At 35.8% G+C, this 12,523-nt stretch overlaps 1 protein-coding gene across 1 annotated transcript; it reads left to right on the forward strand.

The window, feature by feature from the left end:
- The first annotated feature begins 455 nt into the window (after positions 1-455).
- On the forward strand, positions 456-1,091 carry LOC138337466 (uncharacterized). The gene is made up of 2 exons (XM_069287381.1): positions 456-611; positions 732-1,091. Exons 1-2 carry the CDS (start codon positions 456-458, stop codon positions 1,089-1,091), a joined length of 516 nt encoding a protein of 171 aa, XP_069143482.1.
- The last annotated feature ends 11,432 nt before the right edge of the window (positions 1,092-12,523 follow it).

The following is a 12,523-nucleotide window of genomic DNA, read 5'->3' on the forward strand; positions in this document are numbered from 1 at the left end:
ATGTAAAGTTCTTATATGAACGGTATATATATACTCGATATGAATATATTTTATGCTTATGTAGAGGTCTATGTAAACCTCCGAGTACAGAAAGTAAGAGAATTAAATTTTTCCGCATTGTTCAACCTAATAAAGTAATGACATGAAATTAAGTGCCTAGTCTTAGTCCTTTAAAAGGATGACGACGCTGGTTACATCTAGGGGTAAACTCGAATGTGACAAACTTGTTATCATAGCTAAGGTTGAATATCGTTGAGTTATGTCACTCTCTCTACCACTACTATGTAGGTTTGCATTCACGATTGTGGCGCGCGCCAATTTATGAGTAGGAACCTATATGATGCTTAGGAATCACTCTCTTTCTTGGAAATCTTATATCGTGCCAATACATAATACTTGTGGTGTCCTTATGCATCTAATTATATTTTCTACTTATAGGAAGCATGAACACTAAAATGAATGCAGCTCGAAGACTGAAGGAGGAAGTTTCTAATGTTGATCAAGCCCCGACTAACCCTCCACCTATGATGGAGGCGGAGATGAGGGCTATTCTTACTTACATGGCCCAAGCTATGACTACCAAGCAAAAGACGCAACAATTCAATCCCAAGGTATGAAAGCTCAAGCCAACCGGGATGTTTCTTTTAGTCCTCATCAACAAGTCACTACTATGGCTTCCCGTCGCATGGAATTCACTCGGATGAACCCTCCTACTTTCTATGGGTTTAAAGTTCATGAAGACCCACAAGAATTCCATGATGAGGTCTATCGGGGTGACTTCAAGTGAGAAAGCCGAGTTGGCCTCATATACCCTCAAGGATGTGGCCCAAACTTTGTATCTGCATTGGAGGGACAATTGGCCATTGAAGGGTGGTCCTGTAACTTGGGAGATCTTTAAGGCGGCATTTCTATATCCATTCTTCCCTAAAGACGTTAGGGAGGAGAAGGTGACAGTGTTCATTAATCTTCACCAAGGAGGGAGGAGTATTCATGAGTACCCTTTGAAATTTGTTAAGTTGTTCAAATATGCTCCTTCCTTAGACTCCGATCCTAGAGACGAAATGAACCATTTTGTGACGGGGGTTTCATAGGACTTACAAGAGGAGTGCCAATCGTCCATGCTATATGACAACATGAACATTTTCCATCTTATGGTTTATGCAAGATAGGTTGATGAGGCAAAAGCTAAGAGAAAAATTAGAAATGCTAAGAGGGCTATATCATTTGATGGAGGCTCCTCAAGAATAGGTTTCATTTACAAGATATACCTAAATTTAAGTAGTGGGATTCAAATTAAGTCCCTACCCAATTCATAAGAACTAGTGGTGATAGGGTGTCCAACCATAAATTTAAGAAGGTAAAAGGTTCAAATTCATCCAAGGAGAAGCCAAATTGTTTAATGTGTGGTAAAAAGCACTATGGTGAGTGCCTTAAGGGGATGGATAATTGCTTTAGTTGTGGCAAGAGTGGTCACAAAATAAGAGATTGTCCAAACTTGAAGTGTCATTTCAAGGGTAGTTGCCAAGCTCAAGCAAGTGGTTCTAGTGATGCTCCAAAGAAGAACCGCTTCTATGCTCTCCGCTCTAGGGGTGAGAAAGGGACCTATCCCGAAGTGGTGACCGGTATAGTAAAAATCTTTACTCTTGATTTGTGTGCTTTCCTTGATCCAAGTTCTATTTTTTCCTTTGTTACACCTCTAGTAGATAAAAAATTTGATGTATTACCCGATATATTGCATGAGCCTTTTCTAGTGTCTGCTCAGGTGGGACAGTCAGTTGTTGCTAAAAGAGTCTATCAAATTTGTCCTATTTCATTGCCCAATAGAGTTTCTTATGTTTATATAGTAGAACTCGATATGCTTGATTTTGATATTATATTGGGTATGGATTTGTTGCATGCATGTTTTACATCAATTGATTGTAGGACAAGAATGGCGAGGTTTAACTTTCCCAATGAACCCGTGATTGAGTGGAAGGGAAAAATTCTTTTCCTAGAGGTTGCATCATATCTTGTCTAAAAGTATGTAAAATGTTCTCAAAAGGTTGTTCTATCACATAGTAAGAGTCCAAGATTTGGATTCCAAAATTTCTCTTATTGAGTAGGTCTACGTAGTCAATGAATTTCTAGAGGTTTTTCCTAATGACCCTCTCGGTATTCCTCTCTAACGGGAAATTGATTTTTTTATTTATTTACTACCAAAACAAATCCTATTTCAATCCCTCTATATCAAATAGCTCCAGCCGAATTGAAAGAGTTGAAAGCTCAACTCAAGGATTTTCTTGACAAAGGATTTATAAGGCCTTGTATATCTCCATGGGGTGCTTTGATTTTATATGTCAAAAAGAAGCATGGATCTTTTAGAATGTGTATTTACTACCGTCAACTCAACCAGGTCATCATTAAGAATAAGTACCCTGTCCCTCGGATTGATGACTTATTTGAACAACTTCATGGGGCGAGTTACTTTTCAAAGATAGACTTGAGGTCGAGGTATCATCAACTCAAAGTTAGGGGAAGTTGTACCAAAGATGAACTTTCGTCTATCAACAAATCTTGGCCATGTCTTTCGTTCTCACTAATGCTCCGGCGGAATTGATGGACAAATGAATATAGTATTTCGAATTACCTAGATTTGTTTGTAATTTTCTTCATTAATGATATCTTGGTGTATTCGAATAATGAAGATTATCATACGAGTCATTTGAGAATGGTGTTGCAAACCCTTAAAGAACATAAATTATATGCCATGTATAGTAAGTATGATTTTTGGTTGAGATCGGTTACTTTTATTGGGAATATCATTTCTATGTTGAAGTATACCGTAGGAAAATAGAAGTGGTGTAATATTTTCCTAGACCATTAACTCAAACTGACATAAGAAGTTTCTTGGGTTTAGCAGGTTACGATTGGAGGTTTGTTGATGGTTTTGCATCTATTGTGTCTCCTTTGACTACTTTGACCTAAAAGAGTAAAAAGTTTGAGTGGTCGGAGGCATGTGAAAAGAACTTCCATTTGTTTAAGGATAAGCTTACTTCAACTCTGGTGTTGACCATATCGGAGGGTACAAATGGTTTCATGGTGTATTGTGACACATCCCCAGTGGGTTTGGGGTTTGTGCTTATGCAAAACAGAAAGGTGATAGCTTATTTCTCAAGGCAAATAAAGGTACAGGAGATGAATTACTCCACTCATGACTTTGAAATAGCGACCGTGGTGTTTTCTTTGAATATTTGGAGGTATTATCTATATGGGGTTCATGTGGATAATTTTACCGATCATAAGAATCTTCAATATGTGTTAACCCAAAAGGAGTTAAATCACTGACAAAGAAGGTGACTTGAGTTACTGAAATATTATTATATGAGTGTCCTTTATCAACCCCGGCAAGGCTAATGTAGTTGCGGATGCCTTATATCAAATGTCTATGGGCAGTGTTAGGCCCTAGCAAAGGAATTGGAAAAGTTGCGTAGGTTTGGGTAAGGTTGGAGAGTGCTCTAAATGGGGGTGCCGTAGTTCATCATAACTTTGAGTCATCGTTAGTGGTTGAGGTGAAGTCCAAACAACACCTTTATTTAGCCTTGATGGAGTTGAAAGAATCATTTCTTGGCAACTTGAATGATTCATTCTCCTTAGGAGGAGATGGTGTGTTAAAGTATCAAGGGAGATTATGTGTTCTAGATGTAGATGGATTGAGGGTTCGGATATTAGAAGAAGCACATGGGTCCCGCTAATCAATTCATCCGAGCTCGACAAAAATGTACCATGACCTAAGGGAAATATATTGGTATGAAGTTCTAAAAAGGTACAGCGGAAATTGATGCTAAGCGTACGAATTCACAAAAAGTAATGGCCGAACACCTTATGTCGGGTGGCCTGCTACAAGAGATCCAAATTCCAATTTGGAAACGGGTAGATATCATTATGGACTTTGTAGTAGGTTTACCTCGGACTAAAAGTCCTATGATTCCATATGGGTGGTTGTGGTTGGATTGACTAAATCCGCTCGCTTTATCTCCATCAAGTCTACATATTCGGCAAGGGATTATGAAAGAACCTTCCTATATGATATTCTGTATCGCCATGGCATTTCGTTATCTATCATATCGGATCGTGGTGCACAATTCACATATAGATATTTCAGGTCATTCCAAAATGGTTAGGTACTACGGTGAAGTTGAGCACCGCTTTTCATCCCAAAACAGATGGTCAAGCGGAGTGTACGATACAAACCCTTGAACATATGCTTATAGCTTGCATTATTGATTTCAAAGGGAGTTGGGATAGGCATTTACCTTTAGTGAAGTTTGCGTACAACAACAATTTTTGTTCATCCATTTCCATGGCTCCCTATGAAGCCTTGTATGGTACATGTCTCCTATTTGATGGTTTGAAGAAAGTGAGCCATCACTTGTTGGTCCTGAGTTGATTTATACGACTTCAAAAATATTCATATCATATGAAACCAGTTGCGAACGGACTATAGTCGGCAAAGTCTTATGCCGATAATAGGACAAGGGATATATTTGGAGTTTTAAGAAGTTGATAAGGTGTATTTAATAATTTCACCAATGAAAGGTATGTTTAGGTATGGAAAGAAAGAGAAATTGAGTCCGCGTTATGTGGGTCCCTATGATGTCTTGCAAAAGGTTGGTAAGGTTGACTATGAATTGAAACTTCCTAGTGAATTCACTTCAGTTCATCCGGTCTTCCATGTTTCTATGTTGAAAAAGTGTATCGGTGACCCCGAGTACATTCTTCCTATTGAGGATCTTTATGTCAAGGATAACCTCTCTTATAAAGAATTCTCGGTTCAAATTCTTGATAGGCAAGTCAAGAACCTGAAGAATAAAGAGGTTGTTATTGTAAAAGTGTTATGGAAAATCAATTAGTTTAGGGTGCTACATGGGAGGCCGAGGCCGATATCAAATCCTATTATCTCATCTTTTTGAGAATTAAGGTTAGCCATTCTTTTTAATTATACAATAATGACAAAGATTTGTGTTTTTAGAGTTTTTGGTGAAGTGTTGCAAAAATGATATTTTTTTGAAAACCTCTTAGTAAGTCTTACAGTGAAGTCATTGTACTATTGCTATTAAAAACTTCAAATTTTGATTTTTTCGTGATTTTAGTTATGTTGTGCATTTTGATATGGTGACTCTTCGTAAAATGATACGTAGCCTGTTTTTATGTTAAACTTTGTGCTAATCGACTCATTTGATGTATGTTGAGATTATAAGTGTTGTGTGAAGGAAAAGCCTCATGATAAGTGTTTTTATCCTTAGGTGTGGTTATATGAGTTTTGGTATTTCCTTTGTTGAAGTGATATGATTTATGTCAAATGGATATTGTAGATTGGTTGGGCTGCTAGTCCGCGATGTTGGTTCTAGGAGATGTTAGTGTGCCTTAGTCTTTTCACTGTTATTTAGAAGTCGAAATATGTATGAAAATGGGTGAAAAGATATCTAATGGGTGTTTGAGTTGTTTCATGATTGGAACATTTGAGCAAAGACTTCCTAAGGACCAACCAAGGGCCCTCGAGGAGAACCCTGACAGTTTGATGCAGCACTGACTGGCAGGGTGCATCGATATGGCAGAGGACGGTCCGTAAGTGGCTCGATGGGGAGTCGAGGCCACCGTCGTCCCACACTTAAAAATATTTGATAAGGACCTTGTTTGCGTAGCTACTGTTAAACTTGATGGAAAGGGATGACAGAGCATAATGGGCTCGACAGAGCGTCGAGGCCACCGTCATCCTACACTCTGAAAAGTTTGAGGAACCCTCGCATGCAAAGTTTCTGATAGCGACGACGGAAGTGCAGGACGGAGGAAGTTCTATCCATCGATCCATCAATGGACCGTCATCAGGGTCTCGTCGGTGAGGGTCGAATTTCACTAATGGATTTTAATGATTTCATTTAAATTAATTAAATAGTTTAGGAGTTAGTTAGTACTTAAAGGGAAATGAATTAAGTTAATTAATCCCCTCTATAAATACCTTTAACAGTCATTAACATAAAGTAAACTCTCAAAACTAAACCTTCTTACTTCTCTATTTAAGAGAAATCACCATGAAAGGGTAGCAAGAACTAGGGTTTGGGGGATGAAAATGGTGTATTTTTCATCCAATTGTTTATAAACATTAAGGTATGGGTTCTACTCACTTTTGAGAGCCTTTCCTCAAAGGGTTACTTCAAAATGGATTTCAAAAAGTAATGTTCTCTTATTGATTTCATTCAATTACGAAATTGAAGTTATGGATTGAGTTGTTAGTGAATTCTTAGGGTTATATTGATTAGATTTACATTAATTCAACTTGTTTATGATAATTATTGATGGTTTGTTCAAATTGAAGAACATGATCCTCTATCCGTGACCCTAGTTAGTGATCTTTAATTATATTTTATGTTGATCATTCATTTATGTTTTTTGTTGATTAGATTACTATCCTATGGTGCTACTATTGTGTAATTAAGATGAATTATAGGCCTATAATGCTTGTTCTAGAGATGTGATTTAAGTTATGAATTATAATGTAAAATTAGTCTATGTATCTTGTCTCAAGTTGTGATCTAAAGATGAATTGTTTTATAGAGATTAAATTGGCCTTATTATTCGATTGATTATCATTGTTCTATGATGTTACTCCCCAAGTTGGGTTTAGTTATGGGTTGATGGTAAGACCTTTATGATAAGCTATGAGAAAGACTTTGTAAGTCTTAGAATCTTTATCTTTACTTCCAATTGTGACTAATTGTTGTTAAGTCATGATATTACATTGGAGTATACCATATATTAGGATTATAGGGTTGTATGATGTTTAATTGAAATGTCTTGGTTATGTTGTGAGGTTTATTAAGGTGTATGTGCCAAAGGATTGTGAAAACTATCAATGTTTCTTAAAATTTTATGAAATGTTGAAGTGTTAACCTCACTTATATGAATTGTGATGAAAGTACTTAAACTCATACAATTCTTATTGAGCTATTGAAGATGATAATTATACAAGGGGTAGACCGTGTAACCTAAATTAAGTTATGATTGATAATTAAAGGCTTAGAGACATTTCAAAAAGTGACTCTAGCTTAGCACCAAGTGAACTAGATAGAGTAGTGTCCATTCCCACATAGAAAAGGTAGGAGCACTACATTACTCTTGAGATTGGAGATCATAATACATGACACATAGATAGGATACCAACTAAATATCCAAGTTCTTTAACTATGTTACCCCTATAAAAAGTCAAGCTAGTGGATATACGTAGTTGCGATGTTTTCTCTTTCGGTAGTACCTTGGCAAGTAGCCCACCTTCTTTTGGTGTAGGGTTTTATGACACCGGATAGCACACTAGCTCATGTGGTTTGTGTCGGTTAGTGCAAAATGTTCCCAAAAGTTTAAACTAATTAAAGGACTTTAACTCTAACTTGGATAACCAAAGGGGTCTAGCTTAGTCTAGGTTGGTGTATGGGACTCTACCTAGACATTGCACTTGTTAGTCTTGAAGGCAGTCTTAGGAGGAGGTTCTTATATATTTATGTTATGATAATATATTATGTATATATATGATGACCGTATCATACTATTGATACTGTATGTTTATTAGTTCATTTATGAGTATGCCTTAGATTATAATGATAATATAAGATGAAATGTAAGCCTAAATGCCATAATATTTAAAGTTGGACATTGTTCATGTTTTCTTGCTGAGAATGCTTGATTAAGGTTATGGAGCTTTGCTTGGTCATTTGCACTTGTTGACTTGATAAGAACTTGTGAGTAGTTCTTTTGCTTATTATGATATGTTTAACTCTTATTCATTCTTGTGGTATTATTCCTTGATGTTAGGGTTATAGTAACTCATGATTCTATGTTTGTTGAGATAAATATTACTTGTTAAAATATTAAGCATGTTTGGTTGATTCGTATGATTTACTTGACTTTGCATTAAGCCAAAGAGGGGTAAAATGACATGTTTTGATAAAAGCCCCTTTTTAGCATATTTACCTTGTGTATGTGCATAAGATCTCATACTTAGTACATGTGCAATACTAACCCCATTTTCTTCCCTTGTCCCAAAAATTTTTTCTTCTGGTCTTTGAAGAGTTTGGAAAGCGATATCGTTGAAGGCTTCAATTCTTCCTTTCATCAAAGTAGAGTAGGTCCTCAACTTTTGAGGGAAATGACATTTTCTAGATTTGGTCTTTTTTATGAGCTTAATAAATTTATAATTCATTTTCTTGTTAATTAAATATTGTACTTTCGTATGACCTATATATAGTCTTGTTAAATTTATGTAAGGGTTGTGCCCATGTTGTGACATTCATCTAGATGGTATGAGACGAGACAATTGTTGAGACTATTTATGTATTTATATATATATAAACATGGTCTTGTTAAATGTATGTAACGACTATGCCCATATTGTGACACTCGTTTAGATAGTATGATATGAGACTATTGTTGATACTATATATATATATATATATATATATATATATATATATGTTCAATAAAAGTAGAATGCTATGTAACCTTGCTATATGAAGGCTGTATTTATACTCGATATGAATATATTTTTTGTGTATTTAGAGGTCTGTGTAAACCTCAGAGTAGAGACGGTAAAAGTTTTAAATTTTTCCACATTTTTCAATCTATAAAAGTAATGATATGAAACGAAGAGGCTAGTCTTAGTACTTAAAAAGGATGATGACGCCGGTTACATCTAGGGCGTATACCAAGATGTGACAGATGTGATAGATGGCTCCTAAATCAACAATCCACGAGGTATGTTGCGGTAGTAAACCGAATGTATAATTGTCTTTGGTGTCAAATTGATAGTGAGACTTCGAGCGGAAGACATTGGCAGTGTGGCCAATCCTGTTACATAGTTGAGAGCGATTAACACTGTTTGGATTTAAGTTGGATTGCCATTTTGGTGAAGTATTTTCACTTGATTTCTGGCGCCATTGTTGAGAATTGTCGCACTGCCTGCGACTGTTACGATTATTAATGTAGGATTAGGTGGGAGTAGCAAGTGAAGTTGTGATAGTATTGGACAGTTTCTTAGCATCGTCATGGTGTAGGAAAAGTTCATAGTCCAGTAGTTTTTCAAACAATTCCACATAGGATATAGTCGTATCACGTGCACGAACGGCGCTGAAGATTTTAAGAAACTTGGGACATAGACAAGTGTGTATTTTTAAATGGGACACAGGAGTACCAGTAGTGGCTATCTCATCTGAAAGAGACCGAAGAGCGTGAATATAATGAGTAATAGAGCGGGATTCGTTAGTCACACATGCAAGCTTATCATGTAAAATATAGGCCTGACTTTGAGACCTATTCGAATAAGTGGTATGTAAAGCATCCCAAACTGATTTAGCTAAGTCAGTGACAACAACAATGAAAGCAGTAGTGGGTTCAACAGAATCCATGAGAGAATTCTTGATGAGTTTTTCGTTATAGAACATAGTTAAATGGTAGGATTAAGAGATGTGTTTGTGCCAAGGGTAAACGTGCTACTGGGGGCTGGACTGGTCCCATTGAGATGGCCAAAGAGGCTGTTGCCCTATACAAAAATGGAGAATCAGACTATCAAGGTGGCGAAGTTGTTACAATCACTTCATTTTAGTTGTAATCGGGATGCTAGATTGAACTGAATTATAATGTTTCTACAAATAGTGATACCAGCTTTGACAACTCTAGGATTGTTGCCATAGTTGTTACAATTGTGATTGTTCATGTATATCATCTTCTGTGAGGAGAAAAAAGGAAAATAATTTGATTGTACTCGTTAAAGCCTACACTTTGATACCATGTAAAGACTTTATACTTTATAATGAAGGCTGAAATTTATTAAATAGAGTTACAAAGAACCAAATAAGACTCCTAAACTAATTATCTAAACTACATAAATAATATTGGCTGATACAATTAATGTTGATTTCCGAACAAGCAAGGACTATAAAACACTAACAAATAAATAATTATTAATTACCATCTGAACTAACTATTGATTCTCCAATAGAAATAAAAGATTGCAAAGTTCCAACAATGTATCACAAGACTCTCTTTGTTGCCCGATAATGTGCTTTCGAACGTTGTTTCATAAACCTAGATATAACACCAACATGATATGAAATATTTTGTCTAGTATGCGTCAAATATATTAGAATTCCAACAAAGCTTCTGAACCTCTTTGCATATATCAATTCTTCTTAATTTACCTGCTGCAATTTCTCACTGATATTCATTGGAGTAGCCACAAGTTTTCAATTAAGCATGCCAAATTTATTGAGTAGGTCTCTAGCTTATAATCTTAAGTTTGATGGACTTGAATGTCAAGAAAGTAATTTAATAAACCCATGTATTACATCTCAAACTCATTTATCATTTGAGACTTCAACTCTTCCAGAAGAGAACATGAAGAACTAGTGTAATTGATATCATCAACATAAAGGAAGACAATAATGAAATCATCATATTCCTTCTTCACATATATGGTTGGTTTGTTCTCAAATCTTATATATCCATTTTTGTGGAAGTATCTGTCACTCATGTTATCCAATGCTCGAGGGGATTTCATCAAGCAATATAACACCTTTTTCAGCTTGAACACCTTTGTTTCATCTCCTTACTTTGTGAAACCTTCGAGTTATGTGACATAGACTTTTTCTTAAAAGTCTCTATTCAGGAATGTCGACTTGACATAAAATATATATATATTGCCCAGTGCAATTGTGCAACGAATGCTAGAACAAGCCTCAATGTTTCAAATTGAGCTACTGAAGAAAATGTTTCTTCAAAACCAACACCGTAATGTTGTGGAAAGCCTTTTGCTCCAAACAAGCTTTGTGATATTTTTACCATCTGCTGCAAATTTTGTTTTAGACACCCACTTCAGACGAACTGCGTTTTCCCTTTTTTGTAACTCCATCATTTCTCATGTTTCATTCTTTTCAATGGATTCATTTTCTCCATCTATAATTTCTCCAATTCTTTTTTTTTCCTGCAGGTTCTTCATAATTTAATGGATCAGAAACATAAAAAGCATATTGAAAAGTCGCATAAAAGGTTTTGGTATACTTAATCTGCCGTTCTAAGCCTTGTTATTCTTCTTAATGGAACTTTTAAAGACTTCTCATTAATAGCTGAAATCGGTGAGGTTGATAACTCCATGGAAGAACCTCAAAGTGAATTTGCAGAGGTTGACCCTTTTTCTTATTCTTCAGTGATTCCAAAAGGCATGTAAATCTATTGTCAAACAAACTTTTTACTACATTCCTAGCTTGTATTTTCATCAAATATTACATCTCTTTTAACTGATTTCTTTTGATTAAGAGGATTATACGATCTAGATGCTTTAGATTGCATACAATATTCTGATTTCTCATAAATCTTTTGACGATCTTGTGAGTATAACTATGCATAAGCTACAAATCAAGAAACCCGTGAGTAACATACATTTGGTTTCCTAAAATGCCAATCTTCATAAGGAGTTTTATCATAAAAGCATTTGGTAGTGAAAGATTCAGTAAGTAAATAGATGCTTCGACAACTTCTGCCCCAAACTGATTTGCAAGTTCCTATGCTTGCAATATGCTCCTTGCACTCTCCACGACAGTAGGGTTGTTCCAATCAGAGACACAATTTTTCTCCGGGGTATAAGAAGTTGTTAACACACCATGGATGCTATTTTTTTCACAAAACAAATTAAATTCGTTGACACAAAGTCGCCTCTTCAATCTGTGCAAAGACTAGTGATTCTGCAGCTACATTATTTTTCTACAAAAAGTTTAAACACCTGAAACTTTTTCAAAAGTTTCTGACTTGTTTTCCAGAAAATACACCCAACTCATGCGACTATAAACGTCAGTAAACAATTAAAAAAAACGATTATGGTGATGGTGATGTGAAACTTTTTGCCCTTGCAGAGCTTCTAAATGTTTAGAATTAGACAATTCCATAGCTTCGAGTCGTGCTTTGCCCTTGCAGCAAGAGCAAAACTTTCCATGTTAGACACGTCCACTGGAAACGTATTATTCCATGTCATGGTGATGTGAACCTTTTTGCCCCACTTTTTGTTTGTAATTGTCACATTCGAGGAAAACTCCATAGATATAACATGGCGTACTTGACCTGTCGTAAGTCTTATAAAATCCCATAACTATCATTCATCGCATTGTCATATGTAAATTTAGCATAAAATTTAAAAATTTCTTAGCACATCATATTCTAGAACATTACTTCATATATATATGTAATATATCATTAAATATACGTAAAGACTCTAACCCCTTTGTCACGACCCAAAACCGGGCCGCGACTGGCACCCACACTTACCCTCCTATGTGAGCGAACCAACAAATCTAACCTTAATATTTCAATGTAATAACAACAGAAAGTAATGCGGAAGACTTAAGCTCATAAGTAAAATCAATGATCAACTTCTATAACTCAAAAACTTATCATTATCCCAAGAATCTGGAAGTCATCACCACAAGAACATCTAAAATCAAATGACTAA

The sequence above is a fragment of the Solanum lycopersicum genome, chromosome 7, assembly GCF_036512215.1.
Source record: "Solanum lycopersicum chromosome 7, SLM_r2.1".
Classification (NCBI taxonomy): Eukaryota; Viridiplantae; Streptophyta; class Magnoliopsida; order Solanales; family Solanaceae; genus Solanum; species Solanum lycopersicum.